The 27155-nt window shown below is 47.1% G+C and overlaps 1 protein-coding gene across 5 annotated transcripts in view; it reads right to left on the bottom strand.

Moving 5' to 3' along the window:
* Window positions 1–22615, bottom strand: part of PFKFB3 (6-phosphofructo-2-kinase/fructose-2,6-biphosphatase 3) — an 80288-nt gene extending 57673 nt beyond the window's left edge. For all 5 annotated transcript variants that reach the window (XM_084781498.1, XM_084781497.1, XM_084781503.1 and 2 more), the window contains exon 1: window positions 22459–22615. In XM_084781498.1, the coding sequence (XP_084637624.1) occupies window positions 22459–22600 (142 nt within the window). In that variant the 5' untranslated portion in view covers window positions 22601–22615. The remainder of the gene's footprint in view (window positions 1–22458) is intronic.
* Between the last annotated feature and the right edge of the window lie 4540 nt (window positions 22616–27155).

Below are 27155 nucleotides of genomic sequence, written 5' to 3'. Positions count from 1 at the left end.
GCTCCATCCAGGTCTAAGGAACAAGAATTTGTAGTTGAAATGATCGGCAAGTGATTTCCAAGCATGCTGCCACCTTGGGAAGTGCTGGCCTGCTCTCTGCTAGCTTGTCCCTGCTTTGTCCACGGGCATCTAGTCTTTGCTAATAACAAGTCAGTACCTCCACTGAGACCCTTACTTGTTACGCACATGTATGGTACTGCCCTCAGGGATTGTGTACATGACAAACCTCATGTCTGAAAAAGAACAAACTTAGAAAGCCAAGTTAAAGATAATGCTGGCACATTCATCCTATAATGTCAGAACTCAGAGGCTGCAGCAGATGAATTATGAATTATGAGTCCCAGGACAACCTGGGCTACACATCTAATTTCATGACATCCTGGGGTAGGACATATGGGGCTGTCCTATAACTCAAATGTAGACCAGGCTAACCTTGCCTCAAAACAACAACAACAACAAAAACAAAACAAAACCACACACACACACAGCAGCCTGTGGTAGCACATGTCTTTAATCTCAGTACTTGTGAGGCAGAGGCAGGTAGATCCCTGAGTTTGAGGCCAGCATGATCTAAAGACTGAGTTCTAGGACAGCCAGTGCTACTTAGAGAAACCCTGTCTCAAAAAACCAAAAACAGTAAAATAAATAAAAGAAAACAACAACAACAAAAGGTCATGTAACAGCCTGCTTGTAAAATCCAGCTCTGAGGGAGCCAATGTCCTCTTCTGGCCTCTAAAGACAACATATACATACATACAGAGCCACAGGTTACAGAATATTTGATCATACTGTGAATCTCGAGGTTGCGTTATTTACCGGAAAAACCTGTTTTTAGTTGTGGTGGGGCTCAGACTTAGCACACACCTTTAATCCAACAGTTTTATGCTTGAATACTGTAAATAGGATTAAGAAAAGTAAACCATAGGTCAAGAGGCAGAGCGAGCAATCAGTTGACAGGAAGTGAACATAGGATTATTAAGAAAAAATTCATAGAGAATAAGAGGGAGTCAGAAGGGCAGATAGAGAGACACACAGGAAGTAGAAGGGAGGGACATTCTGTTTGAGGGCTTTTTGAGACTACATGGAAGAAGGAGGCATGCCTTCTGGGACTTTGGATGAGGAAGGAGGTCAGCTGGGTGCGTTCTCTGCCTCTCTGAGCTAGTAGGCTTTCACCCCAGCAACTGGCTCCAGAGTCTTTATTGATAAAAATCGCAAGATTGAGATTTTGATAAAACCAACATTTCCCAAGACAGGTTGCAAGGTGAAGGCCAGTACGCCAAGTTACAGAGGCAACCTGAATTTGGTGATCACACCTCGATGCTATGTCGTTTAGCAGCTTTAAATGCTTGGAACAAGGTCAAAGAATCAGGAAAAACGTCTGAGTCATTTACTAAAATTATACAAGGCCCCAAAGCTTTCACAGATTTTATTTTTCAAAGATTGACTTCAGCTGTAAATAGAATAGTATCAGATTCAGACAGCTGAGTAGGAAGGTCAGCTGGGTGCTTTTTCTGCCTCCCTGGGCTGGCAAGGTTTCACCCCAGCATGTGGCTCTCCAGTCTTTATTTGTAAAATTGAAAGACTGAGATTTTGTTACAAACAACAGATACACACATAAATGTTTTTGCTGTTGTTTCTTTTGTTTGGTTTGGCTTGTTTTCAGACAGGGACTTTCTATGTAACCTTGGCTGTTCTATAACTCAAATGTAGACCAGGCTAACCTTAAACTGGAGAGATCTGCCAACTTCTGCATCCTGAGTGCTGGGGTCAAAGAGATGTGCCAGTATGCCCAGCTAAAATTTTTTTAAAAGAAAGAAAATAAACATACAAGAAAACAAATGCTGAGGTAGGAGCATTAACACGAGTTGGAAGACAACCAAGGAAATAGTGAGTTCCAGTCTAGTCTGTGCTACATGAGACCTGTCTGAAAAAACCATCCACCCTAGCAGACCAACAAAACACAACAGAAGAACGGGGGGGGGGGGCGGGGGAGGGGAGGCACTTGGAAGGTGGCTAGCTTTAGCTGCTTTCTGAAAGACCACCATGCAACCTAACAAACCGCTCATGATGCAGTGACGACGGAGCTACAGCCATTTTCTAACTGCCTTAGAAAATGCCACACACTGTCTATTTCTGCAGCTCTGGTAAACAAAGCTCTTTTGATTAAAAGCAAAAGTATATTACCAAGTGCAAGAGGTCCCTTTTTCTAATCCTAGCAGTCATGGGGCTGAGGCTGAGAGTGTGAGGTTGCCTGGATTTGTAGTACAAGGCTAGCTTGGGAGACACAGCAAGATCCTGTCTCAAATAAAAACACAAAACTTTCAATCTCAGCATTCTAGGACTGGAACCTGAAAGAGACTGGGGACACCTTAAGGACACACATTCAAGAGGGAGGAAATCAAACCTTATAAAAATGTACACTTGGGAGGAAATGGTTCCTCTTCTGGTTGTTGACAGAGCTCAGAATCTGGGCTTTTTCTTAAACATGAATACTGTGAGGTGCCAAATGTTTTAGGTGACTTTTGTTGTTGTTGTTGTTGTTTATCTTTTTTGAGACACAGTCTCACCTTATAGATCTGGCTGGCATGTAACTCACATCATTGACCAAACTGGTCTTAAAATCAGAGATCCACCTGCATCTACCTCCCTAGTGCTGGGATTGAAGGTATGTCTCACTACACCTAGATGTTTGTTTCTAAAACAGGGTCTCATTCCCCTCTGGCTGGCCTCAAACTCCCTAGATAGTTAAGGATGACTTGAACATCTGACCACCACCCCCACGCCCCCATCCTCCCAGTACTGGGATTAGAGGCGTGGGCCACCACTCCAGGGCATGCAGCAGTGGGGATGTAGCCCAGGGCTTCATACATACAGGTGCTCTACCAACTCAGCCACGTCCCCAGCAAGGTTCCAGGTAATCTGTAAGCCCTTTCTACAGATCCCAACGGCTCCCTCCACCTTTCTCCTCCCAACTCCAAGCTACCAGTCAGCAGTTTCACCCACCTCACCCCCATTAAAATAAAGTCTCTTAAGCAAAGAAGGTCTGCTCTGTAGTCAATGATGCCAGTCCCCTACATTTCCAATGACTCATGATGGCTTAGTTTTAGCTGACTAGGACCCTCTGCTCACTAAGATCCTGCTCTACCTGTAACCATGGAGACCCATTGCATCCTTGCAGGCCCAAGAGTAAGAATGAAGGTGATCTCCCCAAGGCCCATCTAATGCCCAACGAATCAATATTACTTCTGGGGCTGTAAAACAAAACAATATAGTTTAGTACAGAGAAGAAACTAGGTATGAATGCTGCCTCACGTAGCAAGAAGAGCTTGTGTATTATTTGGATGTTATTACCTGTCAATTAAAACAAAACAAAACAAATGGTCACCAGGAGTGATGGCACACACCTTTAATCCCAGCACTTGGGAGGCAGAGGCAGGCAAATCAATGTGAGTTCAGGGCCAGCCAAAGTGACACAGAGAAACCCTGTTTTGAAAAACCCAAACCAAACAGAACAAAAAACAAACAAACAAAAAGAACCTGTGGTCTATAGGAAAGAGTAGAATAGAAGGTGGGACATCCGGCAGACAAAAAGGATTCTGGGATAGAGCCAGGAGCAGGAGATTCACCCAGGAAGATGTGAGGTACCCAGACACATGGCAGGATGTAGATTAGTATAATTGGGTTATTTTGAGTTATGAGCTTGTCAGAGAAGAGCCTAGCTATATGGCCTAGGTACTTGTAAATATATTTTGAGTATCATGAGTCATTATTCTGGGAGCTTGGGGTAGAGAGGAAAAACACGCAACCCCCCGCCCCAACCCCATGTAAATCCTTCTAAGCATAAAACAAATGAACAAACAAACAAAACTTTGGTATTTTCAGGATGGGTCCTTAATTGTTTGAAACTCTGAGATACATGAGGCTATATATAAAAAACAGAAACAAAGAAGGAATAGTTAGTCTAAAACATTTGGTTCTTCCAAACTGTTCATGCTTCATTCTGTAGCCCAAGCTGCCCTCAGCTCATGGCAATCTTCCTGTTTCTGCCTTTTGAGATATACAGTAATAGGAGCCTTGGGCATAGCAGGAACAGTACCAGGTCTGTTTGTGTACATGTGTATATTTATTTAAGGTAAGGCCTCATGTAGCCCAGGCTGGTCTCTAACTTGCTATGAAGCTAAGATTGGCCTTGAACTCCTGATCCTCCGACTTCCTGCTTGCCGTCATACCTAGATGTCCCTTCAAGTCTGAAATACCACAACCACGGGGCTGAATCTGACCAGCATCTCTCTCCTGACTTTTTTAGGGAATAGTGGTGTTATCGTCCAGGTAACTCGTACTCAGATCAAAGTCATTCCTTCAATCCCACCTCTTGTTAGTCCTAATCTAATCAGCTGTGCGCAGCGGAAGGGTTAGGAAGCTAAGGGGAAGTGGCAGCAGCGACAGCTGCAGATATCGGACAGCGTGATCACATTGTATTTGTTAAACTCATAGTCAGGATCACACGGTAAGCGTAAGGGCGGTGGATCTGAGGAAGCACGATAAAAAAGAGGCTGTCACTGGTGAGGCGGCGGTGGGCCACCCTTTCTTAGCGGTGGGCAGCTCTTTTCCACCTGTACATAAATCAGCAACACAGCTTAGGAGGGCTGGACAAACCTTCCAGTGCAAAGTGATAAGTTAGCGCAGAAACCCTCCTGACAATAGCACTCTCTGCAAAGTCATTTTTCTAGAAAGATAGACGCTTTATGAAGACATTAAGGGTTGGACTATGGAAGACGAAAACTGAGTCTTAGCCACCCATCCCCCATGGATGACTGTGGACATGTAGCTCAATCTGGTTCCTGGACAGAACCCTGTACTTTTTCTATAACAGACCTCAAGCTTGCCCCTGTAGGTTTATGTCCCCTGAGACAAAAACAAGACCAGTGTAACCTTCTGTTTACACGGGCTTCCGAAAGGATGGAAGTCATGTGCCTCCCCTATCGTGCCCTGAGTAAAGCATCCCCAGTGCTTGCTTACCAGGAAGCCTCACATGACATTACCACCCTCGCCAGCTCAGCAACTCTTCCTGTCCTCCTAGCTAAGTGTTGTGTGTAATCACAGGCACAATGCATTCTAAGTCCTATGGACCCAGAGTGTAAGGGCCAGCTTTAGTGGTTCCCAGCGCTGGTACCCTAAAACTAACGATAGCTTTGCCCTGTCGTTTCTGAACCCTTGATGGTCAGGGGCCGTCTTCCTACAGCTGTTTCCGTGGGTTATTTACACAAATGTCCTGCAGAACATCGCGTCCGTGATCAAGGGGGTTGGCACACCCTGCTGCCAAGCAATTGTACTACTGTTGAAGATTAAAAAAACACTCTGTGCTCTTAGGCAATCGCCCAAGCTCAAGAGTTCAAAATAAAGAAATTAAAAAGGAAAGTAGAAAATAGAATTAAAAAACAAAACAAAACAAAAACCTCCCGGTAACTTTTTTCCTCTTGTGGAGTTTGCACGCCCACCTCGGCCGCACCCAGCTCCGGGATTTCTCTGCAGTTATTTACAAAGCGCAGCCACTCCCCGGGCTTCTGGGAAATTTTGCTTTGCCAGAAAAGTGACCCAGGCGGCCACCAGCAGCGGGAAGGCCAGGGGCTGCAAGCCCTCCATCCGTCCATGCAGTGCACAGACTCGTGCTTGGGACGTCAGGGAGGCACCGAGGGGCACGTGAACTCAGCGTGCGGCAGAGCCCCGGGGGGGAGGAGCCTGAGCTGACCAGCTCGTGAGCTGCGCGCCAGAGCCAATCCACAAGGACTTGCCTCTAGGCCACGCCCCTCGTTGCCAGCTGCTGGGAGTCCCCGGCTGACCTCTCCAGGATGCTGGGGCTGGTGATGCTCTCTGCCTAGTCTGAGCAGTGGTACCCAGAGCTTTTCTGGACGCGAATACTTTAGAGGATGTGGTCTGTCTCCCTGTAGGAGATCTCTGAGACAGAGTTCCTCCCCTACTGCAGGCTGGGGCGTCAGGTTCTCCTGGGCCCTCTTAGTAAACATTTCAGGACGTAAGCCTACCTTCTTTATCGCCCCCACCTCTATACCTACTCTCAGAAAGCATAGGCACAATAAAAACTGTTTCAAATGTTGTCTTTCAATCTACGGAGGGGTTTGTTTGTTTTGCCTTCTGAATTAGTTTGGAACCACATGCACCTTTAATTCCATCACTCTAGAGGCAGAAGCAGGTCAGTTTCTAGGACATTGAAGCCAGCCAGCCTGGTCTACTTAGCGAGCTCCAGACAAGCCAAGGTCAGGTAGTGAGACCCTGTCTCTAAATACACGCATACATGCGCGCGCACACACACACACACACACACACAGAGAGAGAGAGAGAGAGAGAGAGAGAGGGAGAGAGAGAGAGAGAGAGAGAATGAATAAATGAATGAATGATAAAATTAATTTCTGACAGCCAAATATGGTAGCGATCCACAGCTGCAAGCACCTGGGAGGTGGAGGCAGGAAGGTCAGAAGTTCGGGGTCATATCATGAGCGATGAAGCCAGTCTAGGCTACATGAGGCTTCATCTCAAAAAAACAAATTTTAAAAAAATAGGTTTTTAAATTTAATTTCTAATGAACATATAAAAAATGGGTTTCATTATAACATTTTCATACATATATGCCATTGTACTTTGCTATTATTATTGTCTTCATTTGGGAGGAGGAGGAAGGCTCTCACTCTGTAGACCAGGCTGGCCTCAAAACCAAGCTCCTCTGACTTGAGCCTCCTCAGTGGGTGCTGGATTATAGATGTGCACCTCCAGGCCCAGATTTTTTTTAATGCTTTTTTTGTTTTTTGAAGTAGTCTGTGCTCTTTGGGAAACGGTTGAAAGAACATCAAATATTCGTGGTGGTATTTCCTTCTAAGCTCGCCTATCTGTGCAGATACTTTTTAAGGCCCCAGGAGTTCTGGTATTTGACCTCACTGACTGCCTTTTACAAAATGCCATTGCTCGTGGGAGTCAAATCAGATGTTATCATCAGAAATTTTATTTTCCTAATTAAATAGCCAGAAGCTGTTCATGGTGGCCTGGCTGGCCTTGAACATATAAGTAATCCTCCTGCCTCAAACTCTCAAGGTCTGGAGGTGGTGTGGTGGCAGATCTCTGTGAGTTCAAGGCCAGCCTGGTCTACAAAATGAGTCCAGGACAGCCAAGGCTACACAGAGAAACCCTACCTTGGGGGTGGGGGGTGGGGCTTGGGGGTAGAAAACTCAAGATCTGGTATTACATGTATTAGCTACCACAAGACAGGCAAGTTTAGAAAGGTAATGCCACCAGTAGTATCTGACGTTTTTTCAACCATTGCAATCTAAAGTCATTGTTTGGAAGACAGCACCTTCCATCTGTACCAGATGCTCCATGTAATCTCATAGGCTTGGACCTACAGCTAACCCTGAGCTCCAGCAGGTCCAAGGATAAGTGTCATTGCCAAGCAAAAGCTGGAACAGCCCTGGACCTTGCTATGTAGCCCAGACAGGCTTTGAATCCACAGTAATCCTCTTGCCTCATTTTCTTGAGTGCTGAGATTACAAGCGTGGGCTACCATCCCCAGATCACACAGCACAATTTTTTAATTTTTTCAGTATTTCGTATGTTGGTCATTCTGACTGTTTTCACCTTCAACTCCTTCAAAGGTACAGGATGGCCTGGAGCTTGTGGTTTCTCCTCTGTTGCTCCATCTTCAGCATATCTTACTGGCACACGCCACCCAAACTGGGGAAGTGGTTTTGGGGTTTTTTTTTTTTTGTTTTTTTTGTTTTGTTTTGTTTTTTAGCTGTTCTTTATGTGTGGGGGCAAGGGGTACGTGCCTAAAGGAGGCACACATGGAGGGCAGAGGCCAGCGTTCTGGAGTCCATTCTATCCTTCAACTATGTGGGTGTCTGGGGTCCAACTCAGGTCATCAGGCTTAGCAGCAAGTGCCTTTTCCCGCAGAGCCACCTCACCAGCTTGCAGCCTGGTTTTTAAAAAGGTCATATCAGTCATTCAGTTGTGCTTGACAGAATCCAGAAAGAAGTGCACAGCCACAGAATTGAAAAAAGGGGCTGCATCCTTACTAAGGAGTTACTCACTTCCTAACACTAAGACAGATGCAGCAATATCCATTATGCTATGTGTCGTTACTTATAGGGGGTGGTGGGGATTCATTCTGAAGCAAGCATTTGGGAATTTTACAAGGTTAGAGAATAAATCAGCTTTCTATAAAGCAGTAGAAACCTCATGACCTTTTGCTCAGTCAAACTGATTTAAGGAAAAAGCCTTCATATAGACCAGCATCTAACAGAAACATGATCTCTGGCAGAAATGGATTCCCTCTGGCACTCTCCAGTGACATCTAAGTAACAAGAAATGACGCAGCAACAAGTAGACTCTTGGTAGGGTGCACACTGACTTGTGTTTAAGAGGAGTATTTTGACATCGCTGTTGTTTGAAACAGGGTTTCACTGTGTAGCTCTGGCTGATGTGGAACTCTCTACATAGACCAGGCTAGTCTTGGACTCCTAGAGATCTGCCTTTAAAGACTATGACGCCATGTCCACTGTTATAAGGGGATCATGGGGCAACAAGTTGATAAAAATCCTTTTCTGACTTTGCTATTTCGTTATCTGTTTGTGTGTGTTCAGTCACAAGTGCCAAGGTCAAAGAAGGGCATCAGGCATCCTTGCTTTGTCACTCTCTACCTTATTCGTTTAGAAAGGGCTGTCTCAGCCGGGCGTGGTGGCGCATGCCTTTAATCTCAGCACTTGGGAGGCAAAGGCAGGTAGATCACTGTGAGTTCGAGGCCAGCCTGGTCTACAAAGCGAGTCCAGGACAGCCAAGACTACACGGAGAAACCCTGTCTTGAAAAAATAAACAAACAAACAAACAAACAAACAAACAAAAAAAGATAGCATCTCAAAACTGTAGTCTTGGTGGTCTGAAAACTCACTCGACTGCCCAGCCAACCTGGCCTCAAACTCCTTCCTCAAACTTCCTGCCTCAAACCTCTTCAGTGCTAGAATTACAGGTCTGAGTTACCATGCTTTTGTTGTTGTTTGTTTGTTTTGTTTTGGGGTTTTTGGTTTTGGTTTTGGTTTGGTTTGGTTTTTCAAGATGGGTTTCCCTGTGTAGCTTTGGCTGTCCTGGACTCACTTTGTAGACCAGGCTGGCCTTGAGCTCTCATCAATCTGCCTGCCTCTGCCTCCTGTGGAGTCAGTGGTTAAAGCATCCACTGCACATGAAAGAGGAGCAGAGTTCAGCTATGCAGCACCCACGTGAATGCCTGGTGTGCATGGTCTACAATTCCAGTCTCAAAAGGCTGAGACAGAGGATTCCCAAAGCAAAGTGGCTGTTGAGACTAGCCTTACCAGAGAGCTCTGGGTTTAACTGAGAGACCCTGCCTCAGTGAGTATGGTGGTGTGAGCAAGCAAGGTTCCTGACATCACCTTAGTCCCCCAAATGCATGCTTGCAGACATGCATACAGGCCCATACACATGTACACATACCCCACACATATACACATGACAAGAATAAAAAGACAACAACAACAACAACAACAAATGAGCCTATAGGGCAATTGACTCGAAGCACAACTGTTCTCTCTGGAAGGCTGTTTGCTGAACCTCACTTAGTCCTTTTGAGCCACAAGATGAAGCTGAATTCCTGCTTCTCAGACAGGTTATACTGACCTTGTGTGGGCTATTCAAACATCTATCACCTCTAATCCCAGCATCGTGAGGCAGTGGCAGGTGGATTGCTGTGTGCTCGAGGCCAGCCTGGTCTACAAAGGGAGTCTAGGATAGTTAAAGCTACACAGAAAAACCTAGCTTAAAAAAAAAAGAAAGAAAGAAAGAAAGAAAAAGAAAAAAAAGAAAGAAAGAAAGATCTATCAAAGACCGGATCTCAGAGACACAGCTGCTCAGGGAGGTCACGGTGACCTCAGACAGGTGACTCAAGGCACCTCCAAAGATCGCCTGCCTGTCCGAAGACAGTAGGTGCCTCGCTTGTCACGAAGACTTCACTCAGCACACTTCAGTCTGCCACCTCAGCTCCAGTGCAGCTGCTAAAGTTAACAATCAGCACCCCCAGCATCTCTACAGCTCAGGTAGGAGGCAGCTGTGGGAGGCATCGGTGATTCACTCTCTGTCACCCACATCAGATCCATGACAAAAGCAGGCGCCATCTGCTTGCCTACGCTGTGCCTGGAACTCCCACCTGATTGAACCATCTCACCCCTCTGGCTCTACAATTCCTTCTCAGGAAAGTGGTTACAGAATGAATCCCCAAGTGAATCCAGCTATCTTGGCTGCTGTACCATTGCTGTGATGAGACACCATGACCAAGGCAACTCTTACAAAAGAAAGCATTTAGCTGGGGTTTGCTTACTGTTTCAGAGAATTCTGTTACCATCATGGTGGGAAGCAAAAAAACATGGCACTGAAACAGTAGCTGAGAGCTTTACATCATGACCCACAGGCAGTAGGCAGGGAGGGAGAGAGAGAGAGAGAGAGAGAGAGAGAGAGAGAGAGATGCTGGGCCCAAGGTGGGCTTTTAAAACCTCAAAGTCCACCTCCAGCAACGTGCCTCTTCCAACAAGGCCAAACTCACTACGACAATCCTTCCCAGTTTATCAAGAGGGGACTAAGCATGCAAGCCCAAGGTGGCCATCTTCCTTTAAACCCTCACACCTGCCTTCATTAAAACCATCCAGGGCCTTCACATCTCCCTGTGCACACAAGACGAAGGTTTTGGTGTGGCAGTGGAGAACCTATGTGAGTTGCCTACTGCCCTCTGAGGCCACCTCTGCTCTGCTCTGCTCCCATATCTGCTCCGCAGCAACAGCTTCCCGGTGCTCGGTGGCCCACTCCAGCCACAAAGCCTTTGCCTCGTGCGTCCACACTCCTAACACCCCCTGGTCTTTAGCATGGCCTCCTCCTCCCCTCCATGTCTCTGTCCACGTCTCACTCAGCCACCTTCCTTTCATTCCTTCCCATTCCTTCCTCTTCCTGCTTTATTTTTCTCCCTGGCACTTGCACCTGTTGGACACACTCAGAGTTCACTTTCTTATCTTGTGTGTGTGTGTGGGGGCGCATGTGTTGTGTGAGTCTTGTCTCCTCTCCAACTCTATCTTGATGCCAGCCCCACAGGTATGAGTTTTGTCTGCCTGTATGTCATTGCTGCACCCTCAGCATTTATACTCAGGCCTGGTTTGCTAAAAAAAAAAAAAATTCAGTATGTCAGTTAGCTTTCCATCTCTGGGACAAAATGCATTGGTTGGTCAACTTATAAGCATATTATAAATTTACTTTACAATTTTTTGTGTACACGGATGTGTGTGAATGTATGCCACGTGTGTGTGGAGGCGGCAAGGGTGTTGGATCTCCTGGAGCTGGAGTTGCAGGTAGCTGTGAGATGCCTGAAATGGGTGTAGGGAATGGAATCTGGTCTTCTGGAAGAGCAACAGGCGCTCTTAACCACTAAGCCCTGTCTCTAACCCATCCCTCTACATCCACATCTGCATTCTACATCTGCACCCCGCCCTCCAATCTTACATTCACAAGGAGAAACGGCTTATTTTGGTTTTAGACTATAAGTATTATCTGTTGCTTTCTTGCTTGTGATGTCACAATATAAAGCCTTGTGACTCACCTCATGGCGGCCAGAAAACAAAAACAGGAGACAGAATAAGCTGAGGTCCCATAGCCCCTTCAAGAGTATGCCCTCGGGCTGGAGAGATGGCTCAGCGGTTAAGAGCACTGGTTGCTCTTCCGGAGATCCTGAGTTCAATTCCCAGCAACCACATGGTGGCTCACAACCATCTATGATGTGATCTGATGCCCTCTTCTGACATGCTGGTGTACATGTAGGCAGAGAACTGTATACATAATAATAAATAAATATTTTAAAAAAAAGTATGCCCTCAAAAACAAAAAACAAAACAAACAAACAAACAAAAAAGAGTATGCCCTCAGTGACTTAGCTTCCTGCCATTAAGACCCACAGCTTTGTACATATTTCACTAGCACCACAAGATGGTGACCAAGCCTCCAAAATATGGGCATTAGGGGGACATTTACTTTGGGCCACATAGAAGTCTCCACAGTGCCTAAGCCATACCCAGAAGTTTAGTTGTAAGGGAGCTGAGAAGGGCTAACACTTCCAACCTCTGCAGATAAGCTGAAATACAGAAGAATATCTTCAAAATGATGCAGTATCTATCACTGTGGCCTTGGAGTCAACTTACTGAAGCAATTCCATTTCAATGAAATGGAACACACCAGAAAATAGGATACATTGTACAGCCTAAGGATAACATCTTCCCAAACCAGCAAACAAAACTATCCATCAGAGTTCCTGGGGCACCAAGCTTTCTGAAAGCTTTGCAGTAAGCTGAGATGGCTCAGGAGGACAGAATGTGCTCGGCTCCTCCAGAGGATCCATGTTCAATCGTCAGTGCCCACTTTAAGCAGTGTACTGCTGCCTGGAACTCCAGCTCCAGGGATCTAGTGCCCTCTTGTGGCCTTCAGGAGTACCTTTAATCATATGCACACACCCACACACAGGCACATAATTTAATAATAATAATAATAATAAACAATAATAATAATGCTAAGTGAGGTGGCACACTACTAAGCCCAACACTGGGAAGGCAGAAACAGAAAAAGCTCTGTGAGTTCAAGGCCAGCCTAGTGGACATAGCTAATGAGTTCCAGGTCAGCTAGGATGACACAGTGAGACCCAGTCTCAAAACAATAAATAAACAGTGCAAAGGTAGCACTGCTGAAGAGCACCAGCTACCCATAAGGGGAGTAACAGCCATCTGTAACTACGGTCTCAGGGGATCCAATGGCTTTTACTGACCTCCATAAGCAATGTACTCATGTGGTGCATAGACATAAAAATAAAATGTTTAAATATTTTTAAAAATTAAACTGCAGGGGATGTAGAGGTGGCTAAGTGGGTAAGAACTGGCTGCTCTTTCAGAGGACCCACATGACAGCTCATAACTGTCACTTCAGTTCCAGGAGAATCTGGTACCCCCTGCTAGTGTCTTTTGGGCACTCCTTGCATATGCACAGATGCATATCTAGGCAAAACACTTATAAAATAAAAATAAATAGCATCCTAACAAAGTGCTTTTTTTAGTTAAATTGTCCAGTATGGTGGCAAAAGTCTTTATTCCCAGCATTTGGAGGGCAAAGGAAGGCAAATTTTTGTGAGCTCAAGGTCAGCCTGATCTACATAGTAAGTTCCAGAACAGATAAGGCTATGTAGAGAAAATGAACAAACAAAAAATAGGTAAGTAAGTAAATTTTTAAATTATATTTTTGAGCTGGGCACAGTGGCACACGTTCCCTGCATTCAGGGAAGCAGAGGCAGGCAGATCTCTGTGAATTTGAGGCCAGCCTGGTCTACAAAGCAAGTCCAGGACAGCCAAGTCCACACAGGGAAATTCTTTCTCGGAAAGAAAAAGAAAAAGAAAAGAAGTTTCAAAAAAAAGCTTGGCATAGTGACACATGCCTCTGACCTCAGCACCAGGGGAGGTAGAGGCAAGAAGGTCAGGGGTTCAGGCTAGCCTTGGCTACATACTGAGCTTGTGGCCAACTTGAGCTACATAAGACCCTATCTTAAAAACAAAACAAAACATTCCTGAATTAATTCTAAAGTGCAACTAAAAACAAAACAAGACAAACACTACATCAGGAGGGCAGTTTTGTCCTTCAGGTAACAATGCTTCAGTGCCCACTGATCTAAGTTGGCATCTGGCTCCCAGCAGGCACAGATCTCAGTGCAAAGGGCAGCTTTGCCCGAAAGCCTGTCTGCATCTTTCTTAAGCCCACGTCAGACCTTCACTTTCTCTCTTCCGGTTTCAAAGTCCACACTTCCTCTCAGGGATCTCCCCAACTTCCTCTTTGCCTCGGACTAACTGATTAGCTTTTTCTATGCATGCAAGTGCATGAATCCCTAGGATGGCTGAAGAGGCCTCAGGAAAAGAGGTCACAGAATCCAAAGCCCCACACCAATGCCCCCGGGGGACAAAGCAGCTAACTTAAAAGCGTTTGGTATCTCAGCATCTCCATGTATCAGTGGCACCTGAGCCTCTGGAAAATTCTCCTAGGGACAGGGCAACAAGATAATGATCCTGACAGAGTGCGTGCACAAAGACAGATGGAGGTTGTTTGCTAAGCCGCCCGGTGAGGATGACTTCAGAAGCTCCAGGAGCGAGCAAGTTAGCCCTAAACACGGCTAAGAACATTGACTGCCTCCGCTAAGGCTTGAGACTTCCCGGAGCCAAGTCTATTCTCTTAGACCCCGGGACACAGGCCACTGCGGCTTGTACACACTGTGATGGGGCAACAAGAAGAGGGATGGTGCTCAACAGACCAGCGCTACTCCTTCTTAGCCCCTTACCACTGCCGGCTCCTCCCCAGTCCTTTTGTGTGTGGGGGTGAAGAACGGGTTAGTTTCTTGGCTTTTGAGATAGGGTCTCATGTAGCCCAGGCTAGGCTCAAATTCTCTATGTACCCTGGGCAGAGTGTTACACCCCTTTAATCTCGGAATTTGAGAGGCAGAGGCAGGCAGATCTCTGTGAGTTCAAAGCCAGGCTGATCTACAGAGTGAACAGCATGGGTTACATAGAAAGACTCTCAAATAATGATGATGATGACGATGACAATGGTAATAATAATAATAATAATAATAATAATAATAATAATAATAATAATAATAATACCTTCTGTTTGTAGCTGAAGATGATCTTTTTTTTTTTCTTTCTTTCTTTTTTGGTTTTTTTGAGACAGGGTTTTTCTGTGTAGCCTTGGCTGTCCTTGGCTACTAACTTTGTAGCCCAGGCTAGCTTCGAACTCACAGCGATCCCCTTGCCTCTGTCTCCCAAGTGCTGGGATTAAAGGCGTGCGCCACCACGCCTGGCCTGAGGATGATCTTAAACTCCTGACCCTCCTGCATCCATCTCTGAAGTGCTGGGATAAATGTGAACCACCACTCTTAGATGATGAAGTGCTGCGGACCGAACCCAGGGCTGGTGCATGCTACAGCCCTCTAACAGCTGAGCTACATTCTCAGCCTTGGCCCCATCCCAAGCAGGAAATCCTAGGCAATCCATCTCTTCGCAGGACATGAGACGGGGAGCAGTTTTATCTTCTTTCTCAGTTTTCTATAGATTTCAAGTTGCCTGCCATTAGGCACATACAGAAAAAAAACAAGGGCTTCCAACTTTTCTTCTAGTCATCTGTTTAAAAAAATGCATGGTCATTCTCCTCCTAGACTGCAGGAGGGACTGTGGGAAGACCATCAAAGGGGGTTTTGTGCTGAAGCCACCTGAAGCAACAACAGAGCTGTACTTAGGACAGCCTGACCGGAGAGACAGAGTTACAGGCAGGCTCAGTGAAGGGACAAAGTATATTCACAATGCAAAATTCAGTCCTCAAGTCAAAGCCAAAAAAATAATACAGAGACCAGAGTCGGGGCTTTTCACGGGCCGTTTGCCTGAGAACAGTCGCCTACAGATACCCAACAAAGGTACAAATGGAACCTCTGCATCCCCAGCCCACCTCAAGTCGCTCAGCCAGACTTTGAACTCTCCCTTGGCAAAGGATGATCTTGAACTCTGGATTCTCCTGCTTTTGGCTCCCAAGTGCTGAGATTACAGATAAGCCCCAACACATGCTAAACAACTGGGATCCGGTTCCCAATGAGCCCCTCCCTAGTCAATTTAGCCAGGAAGCTCAGAAGACCAAGCCCTTCCTGTGGGTATGTGACAAGCACCCAAGCAACTGTGAGACACTGACCTCAGAATCAGATCTGGAGGATCATTAGCTCACCCCCTTCTTTGACAGATAGGTAAATGGACTCCAGTGATCTCGGCAGCTTCCTGGGGATCACAGTGCCTGATGAAGGTGACCTGTCAGGATCAAGTTTCCTAGCTCCCAGGTCACCCCACTGTCTCTTCCTACCTAAACAGCTCCCAGAGCCATCTCACCGGATGGAGTACAATGGACCAAGGCATATTTACAGACTGACCGTTGGGCCTGTGGCATGAGTGGCTCCTACGTGTGGTCACTCAGCAGCCCTTGTGTCAGAGGGCTGGGGTAGCAGGTGTAATTTGTAACGCTACTGCATTCCCTCAGACCACACAGCTCCTGTGGGATGTTGGAAAAGAGGAGAGTCTTCACCTGCCTATGGCTGTTCCAGTAGGACATCTGTGATCCCTTTTCCTGCTGCTGCTGCTGCTGCTGTCATTATTATTATCACCATCATCATCATCATCATCATCATCATCAGTAGTAGTCGTTTGGTAGACTCTCATGTATCCCAGGCTGGTCTTGAACTTGCTATGTAGTCAAGGATAACACTGAACTAGCTGGGCAGTGGTGGCGCACGCTGTTAATCCCAGCACTCAGGAGGCAGTCAGGCCTCTGTGAGTTCCAGGCTAGCCTGGTCTACAGGATGAGTTCCTGGACAGTCAAGGCTACACAGAGAAACCCTGTCTTGAAACACACACACACACACACACACACACACACACACACACACACACACACACAGGCTCCTGGCCCCAAACAAAACAAAACATTGAACTTCTAATCTTCCTGCTTCTACTTCCTTGAGTGCTGGGTTTCTAGGCTGGTTTCTATGGACCAGGGATCGAATCTAGGCCTTCATGCATGAGCACCATACCAACTGAACTACACACCCAGGGCCATGATACATATGTGGAGGTCAGAGGACAAATTGCAGGAGCCAGTTCTTCCACATGGATTCCTAAGATCAAAATCAAGTGGTCAGGTTTGGTGTCAAGAAGTATCACCCACCAAGCCATCTCACCATCCCCGAGAGATACCGATAAGGCCAGGACGACAGAGGGAGGGGCATCTGCAGCAGAGAGACTGTGAAAAGTCTGTGCTGACGATGAGGATGGAGAGGAGGAAAGGGCCCTGTCCTGGGATTGCCCCGGTGGCTTGGGACACTGCAGAGAAGACTCAGTCCACAGCAGCTTAGAAATGCCAAAGGCGCACAGTTCCCCGGGACTTAGGAGCAGTTGGTATTTTAACTCTCTACAAGAAGAAAACCTACCTGAATGAGTTGAAGATATAGGTGTGTCCACCTGTGGCCCACTGTCCCTGTGCAGCCAAGGGTAACTATGATTGTAGCTGAACACATGAACTTACTTAAAACATTATGAGATTTCTTGTGATCTTTATTTCCCTAACTTGTGTGGATGACACTGTCATGTCAGGTTCTTCCACAGCTATTAGCATTCCTTGCCTCCCTCCCCCCCACCATCTTTAGGAGACGCATGTCAAAGCTAGTGTCAGAGAGTCCCTGAAATTGGCAAGAGAAGGGCTAATGGAGTAGTTTCAAACATGAGGACCTAAGTTTGATTTTTAAAAAAAAATTAAAAAGTAACAAAAAAGCTGCAGCAGTTGCATATTGTAATCTCAGCCCTAAGGAAGCAGAGGCAGGCAGATCTCTGGGACTTAGTGGCCAACCAGACTAACATACTTAGTGAGAGACCCCCTCAAAATGAAGATGGTCAGCACCTGAGGAAAGACACTGAGCATGTTATGTTCTTTGGCCTACACACACACACACACACACACACACACACACACACACACACACACACACAGTTAAGGGTCTTAGTTCATGCCCAGAAAGTTTTTAGGCACCACTGAAGAAGAGCGGTCCCTGAATGCACATCCTCCTGAGGAGGCAAAGGCAGGCAGATCTCTGTGAGTTCAAGGCCAGCCTGGTCTACAAAGTGAGTCCAGGACAGCCAAGGTTACACAGAGAAGCCCTGTCTTGAAAAAACAACAAACAACACACACACACACACACACACACACACACACACACACACACACGCACACGCACACGCACACGCACACACACACAGGTCCCTTAGGATCACCACACCAAACCCAGTGAGAGGTTGTGTCTGCATCCATCACCACTAGCTAGGCCACATCTCTCTCCATCCAGAGTCTAGTTTCCTTAGCAGGGGTGGGGTGGGGTGGGGTGGGGTGGGGTGGGGAGCTTTTATCTCTCAAAAACAAAAACTTAGAACTGGCTATCTGCTCTGGCTTCTTTTTATTTTGTTCATTTGATTTCTCTCTCTTTTTTTTAACATTAAAGTAAGTATTAAAGAGAGTAGAAAAAGACCAGATAGTGTTGCTGCTTTGTTTGTTTGTTTGTTTGTTTGTTTGTTTTGAGACAGGGTCTCATGTAATCAAGGCTGGAGGCAAACTTACTGAAAACCTGCTTCCACCTCCCAAGGGTCAGAATTGTAGGATTGTGCCACTGTGCACACGGTTTCATGAGACAGGGCCTTGCTATGTAACCCAGGCTGGCCTTGAGTTCACAAAGATTTGCCAGCTTCAGCCTCCTGAGTATTGGGATTATAGATCTGTCTCACCATACACCTAAATTTTGGTTCAGAGCTCTCCTTCACCTCCTCCTCTTCCTTTGATGGGGTCTCAGGTAGCTCAGGGTGGCCTTGAACTTGCTGTGTAGGCAAGGATGGTCTTATACGATGCCCCCCACCGGGTGTGTACCACTGCACTTGTTTCCACAGTGCTGGAGATATGACCAGGAAACTAGTGGGTGATCTGCATGAACTCTGCCAACAGAGTCAGCCCTGTGCCAACTTCCGACCTTACTCTCCTGGCTTGCTGGATAGCACAGGAGGTGATCTCCAGGGAGTGAACCCTGTGTCTATCTGTTTACCTCGTACCTGGAAAGTGTTGACACATCGTTTCAAAGACGAATGGGTGACTTAGCATGCAATCGCTCAACTTTGCCCTAATAAAATTCAGGAGATGTTACTGAGTACTTCCTGCAGGTGAGACACAAACGCAGGACCTAAGGTTGATACCTGTGATTCCAACAAATCTACTGCCCACCACAGGGCATATCTACCCTGAGCAGTAGCCACACAGGTTGGCCTGTGTGAACAGTACCATCAGGCTCCTGGCTCCACAGCTCTCATTGCCCCTGAGAATAGAGACAGAGGAAAATGGGGTCTCTTAGCTTCCTCTCTTCCAGCCCAGTAGCTGCCTGCATCCTCCATATGCACTCACACTCATGCACACACATCATTTACACACAACAATAATAAGAAACTAAATATAAAAGACATATAAATATATCAAAGGATGTGCTTAGCAATTATCCCTTTCTGACCTCTGGCTCACTAGGAAAGCCTCCTCCATCTGGCTTGCTAAGAAAGCCTCCTCCACCTAATTACACTTGGTTTGGGGTGGACAACAGTGAAGACTTTTTTTTTTTCTGTTTGTTTTTTTGTTTTTACCTAGGATTTCTCTGTGTAACAGTCCTGGCTCTCCTAGACTCGCTTTGTAAACCAGGCTGGCCTTGAACTCACGGAAATCCACCTGCCTCTGGGATTAAAGGTGTGAGTCACCACAACCATCTAACAACAACAAAGACTTTTTTTTTCTTTTGGTTTTTGGAGACAGGGTTTCCCTGTGTAGCCTTGACTGTCCTGGAACTAACTCTGTAGACCAGGCTGGCCTTGAATTTATAGAGATAACACCTGTCTCTGCCTCCCAAGTGCTGGAACTAAAGGCAGGTACCACATGGCTTTTCATATTATTCTTAATTATACTCTGAATAGTTAATATGTTCAGATGGCTCAAAATTCAAAAAAATATAGGTATATGTGTACACACATGCTTCTCCTACGTCTGCCGTGGGTTGGGATGGGATACAGTGATCCCTTTCATAACTGACCATGTCACCGCAGGCAGTTTCAGAGCATGGCTAATCAGGACACCGACACAAATCACACCCCAGCTCTCAGCAGTTCCTGCTTGCTGTGTTACTGCTAAGAGTTCACAACTCTGTGCCAGCGAGATGTCCCTATGGGTAAAGACGCTAGGTAACCTGAGTTCAAGCCCCAAGACCCACATGATAGAAGGAAAGACTGGTTCTTGAAATGACTTCTACATGTGTGCCATGGTGTATATGTATACACACACACACACACCACCACCACCACCACCAAATGAAATCAGTAAATTTTAAGTTCATAGCTTAACATGCAAGTAAGTTCTACCTCGGACTCAGAGCATGCCAGAGTCTAGGCCTTGGCTCAGATCCAAGAATCTGGCGCTCCAGAAGGCACAGCCTCCAAGCAGTTTCCCACGAACTGGGACCTTCAGAAAGTAACTACAGGATAGGAAAAGGATACTTTCCTTACAGTTCCGCACTGCTTCTTCAGATCAAAACAAGAAACAAAGGTAGAGCCTAACTGGGTTGGCAGTTGGCAAATATAGTTTTTATAATCTAATAATGCACTAAATAAGTTAATTCTTGAAAAACAGAAACAAAACACCCTACTAGCTGGGAATGATGGCACATGCCTGCAATCCCAGCACTAAGGAGGTTGGAGGGCTAGGAGCTCGAGGCCAGCTTCCCACGTGGATCCATCGAGAGGCTGGCCTGAGCTACATATGGTCCTATCTTCAAAATTTTGAACGCCTGAACATCGAACATCCTATATCTACCTCCCAAGTGCTAACACAATGAGCAAGTACCACCACAGCAAGCAACAAAACAAAAATTTTATTCAAAAATAACTGAGAGTTGGGTGTGGTGGCACATACCTTTAATCCCAGCACATGGGAGGCAGAAGCAGGTGGATCTCTGTGCGTCTGTAGCCAGACAGGACTATCCTGGGAGACCCTGTCTCAACCCTCCCCTGCTCCCCCCACCAAAAAAAACCCCTAATTGAACAGCCTAATTATTTCAGATCTTAATTAGTAAAGCCATCCCCTGAGCACTGGCATGGCTAACAGAAATCTTTGCCTTCTTTCAGTTTGCCCACCAGGGACCACAAAGTCATAAATATGAGACAGGTGAATAACTCTGTGATCAAGGACTCGCTGCAGTTAATGAGGTGAGATGAGGACGATGACACCCTCAAGACAAACGGTCTAGGGACAAAGTGGCCACATTTTGCATGGGACGACAGCGACCTGAGGACAGTGGCTGTGGGCTTAACCACCACCAGCTGAGGTCTCATCCCAGCTCTTTGCCCAGTACCCTTTCCCCCCCTTCCCCCACCCCCGTTTCCATATCTCCAGCAGCATAAACCAGCCCTCTTAACAGCCCGGAGCAGGGACTGGTACCTTAACACTCTGTGCTTATGAGGGACAAAGGCCACCATAGCCTCCCAGCAACCACAAAAATAACCTGCCCATTCACCTGAATTGTGAAAGAAGAGACGCTTGGCAAGAAAGGTGGGTGGAGGTGGCTGGGAGAGCCTCGTTACATGGCCCCAGCACCTGGAGAGCCAGCCTTCCTTTCAGTCTACCCAAAAATCCGAAGGCTGAGCGGGAGAGCCTTCGGCAGTTTTTGTTTGTCTGGAGACAAGGTCTTATGTAGCCCAGGGGGCCTCCCACTTGCTTTGTAGTTTAGGAAGGACTTAAACTCCTGGTCTTCCTACCGTCATCCCTCTCCCCTCCCCCCCCCCCTCCACCTGCCCAAGGACTGGGATTACAAGCACGCGCCAGCCACCAAGCCTGCTGAGCCTCGGGACTTTCAGGATGCTCCTCTCAGCACAAACAAAACACAGAGGTCGGATTGTCCGGGCTTGAAAGTCCCCCTGTCACCCTACAAGTCTGCAGTTTCCACCTCTGTGCCAAGGCTTTGGCCTGAGCATTATAACGGAGTCCAGCCCAGCTCTAAGCACTGGCTTCGAAAGTCTCCGGGCCTCCATAACTCTGCCTATAAAACAGGACCAAATACTCTGGCGACCCCCGCAGGGAGCCATGGGAATCTACCGGCCGAATGCCACAGCCAATGAACTCAGATGCAGCTGTAGCAACGGTCAGAGCTTGCAAAGCTTAGATGGGCACTGCGTGTGGCTGCCTGCCAACCGACCTCAGAGGGGCACCGGTTTGCTTCTTTATGCGGTCTGCCGGTCCTCCCACAGCCGGCTCTTTTCCTGTGCCCATTTTGCTGAGGAGGAAACTGAAAGCGCGGAGTTAAAATGACTTCCCCAGGGTAACAATGCGGAGGCAGGGCTAGCAGCAGACCTGTCTTGCACACGACGACGAGGCCTCCTCCCCTCTGCACTCTCCCTCCTATCCGCCTCAGGCTGCGGAGGTCCGGCCATCAGAACGGCCCAAGTTTCCGCCTGCATCCTGGGGCTGGGTGGCAATAGGATCCTGGGGTTCGCTACAAGTACGCGACTAGTGATGCGCTCTCCGCCCCAGCCCAGCTGGGGCTCCCGCATCCACGTGGTGAAGCGGCTGACACTACTAAGGCTGTCGGGGACAATGCAAGGGCTGGAGGGCACAGCAAAGGGGCGTAACGCGCGCGGCAGGATGGCCAATGCAGGGCTGGAGGGGGCAAGGCGGAACCCCCGAGGGGACGAGGGTCTCCGCACGTGGGGAGAACCCGGGACGTCCTACCTTTCCTGAAGGGCATCGTGCCGGGGACGCTGCGCTGGGGGCTGGCCCGCCGACAACCGAGCAGGCGGACGTCCAAGTGGCAGCCCCGAGGCTCGGGGCGGCCTGTGGGCGTTGGGGCCGGCGAGGGAGGGGAAAGGGACATATTTGGTCACAGCCTGGCACGTCACGGCGCGGAGGAGGCTCCGCCGCGGAGCAGGAAGCGCGGGAGTCGCGTCACCCGTGAGCTCTGGGCGCCTGCGGGCTGCGGGCGGGGAGGCAGGGGTGAGCGACCTGGTCCCGCCCTGAGCCTAGGGCACTGGAGGTGCTGCCTGCCTGCGCAGAGGCCAAGCTGAGCTCATCCATTAGTTCCTTCGGGCTGTGTGGTGAAGGGACCTGGATGAAATTTATCGGTTTTTTTTTTTACCCCCGTTAATGAAGTTGGGACGTTCCAATGGCTGGTTGACTTGTATAGACACTAAAGGCCGAGAGGAGCAGCCTAGAACAGCTCATGCTAAGCTAGTTTAGTTCCCTTCCTGTTCCAGGGTCCTGCCCCTAACACCTACACCCGGCACACCTGATGAAAGTGTTCATCTGTAAGATCACAGGCGTTGAATGGTTTGTTTCTCCAGAGTTTAAAACAGTTCCTCACCCAGTATGATAATCTGTCGGGAGAAAGTGTCATTTAGGGAAAGAAAAGAATGAAGAAGCAGCTTTATTCGGTATATCTTGTTGACCCAAACGTCCCAAGGTAGGATCCTCTTTTAAGTTAAGACTTTCATCTGCTAACTAAACTGGGTATGGTATCTCCAGGCCCGTAATTAATCCCAGTACTTGAAGGCTGGAAGCAAGGACCACTGCCCTTTCTAGGCTGGCCTGGCCTCCGTAGATGAAATTTGTGAGAGAGATAGAAAGAAAGAAAGTAAAAAGTTAATTCTGAGTTTGTAGTCAAAGCACACAGGAAGCAGGGGATTGCTTGAGTCCAGGAGTTTCAGACAGGCCGCTGAGGCACCCCACCTCCGAAAGTTAATTTCTGTTAAGTGGTGTGCTGTACCTTCTCTTTTCCTTCCTTCCTTCCTTTTCTGCTTTTGTTTCTTTGAGATAGGGGCTCGTGTGTCTGGGCTGACTTTAAATTATGCAACGGGCAAGGCTTGGCCTTGAACTCTTGCTCCTTCTCTCTCTATCTGTCTCCTGGGGATCCAGCCCAGGGCCTCCTGCATGTTAGTCAAGCACTTTACCAACCCAATCACCTCCCCAGCCTTGTGGGTACTTAGACAGGGTAGATAGAAGTAGAACAGGGAAAAAAAAAGTTAAAAATGGACTCTAAAACACAATAGACCCACAGTCTTATTTCAAAGATGTGTGTGTTGGATTTCCAGGTGCCAGGCATAAAATGCAGGTGACACATAGCATGGGGGCCTCAGTCACCCAGCACAACTTCAAAAAAAAAAAAAAAAAGCTCATGAAATTTGATTAAAATATTTATCTCTTGCTCTTGCCTGTATCAGAGCTGCCCCCAAAGAGAAACTCAAGCTTAGGCTCTTTATAATGTTCTATGGAAGATCCTTTCCCCAAGGAACTAGATCAACAGCACATGCTGATGTGGAAACTAAGGCAACGACAAAGCATCACCAACTCAGGGCAGAGGTGGCTCCCAGGATAGAGTTGCTTGCTGGCAAGCCTAATGGCCTGAGTTCAATCCTAGGATCCACACTCCAGAAAGAGAAAACAAACCCCCCAAAAGCTGTCCTCTGACTTCCACACACGTGCCATGGCACACAGGTCCACACATATACAAGTAGATAGGTATGTCTTAAAAAAAAAAAACACATTCAATGAAGTATGAAGGTACAAGTTTCAGACGAGTGACCTCTATCCTGAATCCCTCAAGGATGAGGAGTCTCACATGGAGGTTTGTTAGCAGCTGCATGAGACAGGCACCTTTAGGCACAGCGTCTTACAGAACTATACCTTCAAAATGCCGTTTTCTTTTTCCCATATAGAACTTTATGATATGAGCTAGCATGCCCCAAAGTGCTTCTTTCTGCCAGAATACTTTTTAAAAATATCTGCACTAGACTTTAAACTGAGAATGCCTGAAAGTGTGTTCATGATCTTCCTGGATGAACTCTGACCTTTGGGAGCATGCTCAGGAACAATCCTATCATGAAATACTTACTTGAACACATAGGCCCCTTGGATAAACCCTCATACTTGCTTTGTTCAGGGAGCTTGTTGGTGGGAGAATTCCTGCACTTGCTTTACTACTGCAGGTGACTGTAGTGAGAATTTTGTAATTTCAGTTTCTTTAAAAAACACAGAAATAAACTGGGCATGGTGGCGCATGCCTTTAATCCCAGCACTCGGGAGGCAGAGGCAGGTGGATCACTGTGAGTTTGCAACCAGCCTGGTCTACAAAGCGAGTCCATGACAGCCAAGGCTACACAGAGAAACCCTGGCTTGAAAAACCAAAACCAAACCAAAACCAAAAAACCCCACAGAAATATAAGAATATGTTCTCGTTTAATCCCAGGTGTGAGGATGGGGGGGCGGGGCTACTTCACAGCAGGTGACTGTGATTTGCCAAGTGCTCCTAGCAGGGGTGTGATTTTGCCAGCTGCAGAGAGTTTCTTCTAGTGTGTGATGATTGGAATTCTGGGAACTTTTCAGAGACTATATAAATGCTAGAACCCGGATAGGTGGCTTTGTTGGGGGTTGTATGCTGTTGCTTGTGGTTTGCTAAGTGTGTAAAAAGGAAGCAAGAAGAGAAGAGAAGGAGAAATAAGATGTCCTGATGACAAAGATGGAACTTGCTCCAAGGAGCTCAGCACCCCTAATCAGCAGGAAGTCGTCTAACAATAACAACACCCCCTTTCCCCTATATCCTTTTTCCCTCTCCTATCTAGTGTTAGGGGGTTAAAAGGGTGGAAGAAAGAAGAACCCACAAAGTAGCTAACACTGGCCACAGGTAATGATTCTTTCTCAGGCCCTACCCCCACCCCCACTCCCATTTGCCTGGCTTTAACCCACCACATTCAGTTATAGAGCTTTCTGAACAAAAGCTTGCCTGAGCAGGTGCTGAGCTCGCAGACCACAGTTGGAACACGGATTCCAGTCTGTCTTGGGAGTAGGGAGCTGAGAGTTATGGGAAGAGATCTAGATTCCATGCCATGAGTGACTGCCTGCCCCTCTGACCTTTTCCCTCTGTGATTATGTGTCAAGTGGATGCGGACTCAGCCTTATGGACTTGCTCGTTACCGAAGACAACTTCATCTAAGGCCAATTAATCCAGATAAAAAAAAGTATGTCAAAGGTCAGCAAGATGGCCCAGTGGGTAAACAGACCTGCTGCCAGCCCTGCCTACCTGGGTTGGATCTACTCAACATAAAGATGGTGAACAGCACCTCTACAGACATGCACAACTAAAGTCATAAAGTTCTACATAGGAAAAAGGAGAGGACTGACCCCTCTACGTGCACGTGCACACACACACACACACACACACACACACACACACACACACACACACCATATCCTGGGCTGACACACTTCAGTTAACAGAAACATCGAGCCAGAAGTGGAACTACAGAAGTCAAAATGCAAGGCTAGTACATTTAGAGACTGCCCCAGAACTGTGGGCTTTGACGGACTGGCCCTTTCCTTTTGGCAGGTGGTGCTGTCGATGTGTTGAGCCTTACACCCAGAATGGAACTTCTGTCATGGAGTCAGCTGTGCTGAGGTCTGGGGACCTGTTCTACAGACTGCACGCAGCAGGTGTGCCACCCCAGTTGCTGTAGTGGAGCCAGAGCAGGTGTCCGCTGAGAGGCACTGTTCCTTCCGGTAGACTCCCCCCCCCCCCCATGAACTCATTCATTCATAGGCTACTCTACTGACTGCCACAGTGTAAGACATACACATGGATTTTGCTTCTTAGCCCAGAGTTTCAGACTGATGATGGTCATTTCTGTGCCAACAAGATAGCTGGGAACTGAGGCTCCAAGCTAGGAGCTGGTGGCTGGTAAGACTAAGACATGATTAGGGGGTTGGTACCCTCAACCAAAGCCCCTGAGATGTGAGAACAAAGTTGGTCACCCGTGATGAATGATTTAATCAACCATGGCTATTCAAGGATGCCTCTACTTAAACACCTTAGGATTCAGTTTGCTTCCCAGTTGGTAAGCCAAGAGGATGGAAAAGCTCCTTGCCCCACCCACACTTAGCCATCTTTATACATGTCCCACTGGCAACTTCTGACTCAACTCTTTCATAGTAAAATTGAAAAAAAGTTGTAATACTAAGTAAATGATCATCTCTAGTTCTGTGAGTTACTCTGGTAATCAAACATGGAAATGAAGGCAGACTTTTAAGAAGTCTGGGACACTCGATTGTTATAGCCACATTGGACAGGATGATAAGGTAGGCACTCAACTCTTTCTTTTCTTTTTACATTTATTTCACTGGTGTTTGTGTGTGCATGCCACAGACATATGGAGGTCAAGGACGGTTTGTTAATGTTGGCTCTCTCAGGATGTGGGGCCCAGGGATCAAATTCAAGCCATCAAGTTAGATAGCAAGTGCCTTTCCCACTGAGTCATCTAACCAGTGGCCCCCAAACTGTAAAGTTCTTTAAATTGTATTATTTTATGTGTATGGGTGTTTTGCTTGCATGTACCATGTTTGTGTACCATGTTTACACAGTGTCCACATAGGCCAGAAGAGGG

The sequence above is a fragment of the Acomys minous genome (genome assembly GCF_964271855.1).
Source record: "Acomys minous genome assembly, chromosome: 5".
NCBI classification, from domain to species: Eukaryota; Metazoa; Chordata; class Mammalia; order Rodentia; family Muridae; genus Acomys; species Acomys minous.
The sequence above is the reverse complement of the archived record's forward strand: the minus strand, read 5'-3'. Positions and strand labels throughout refer to the sequence as shown.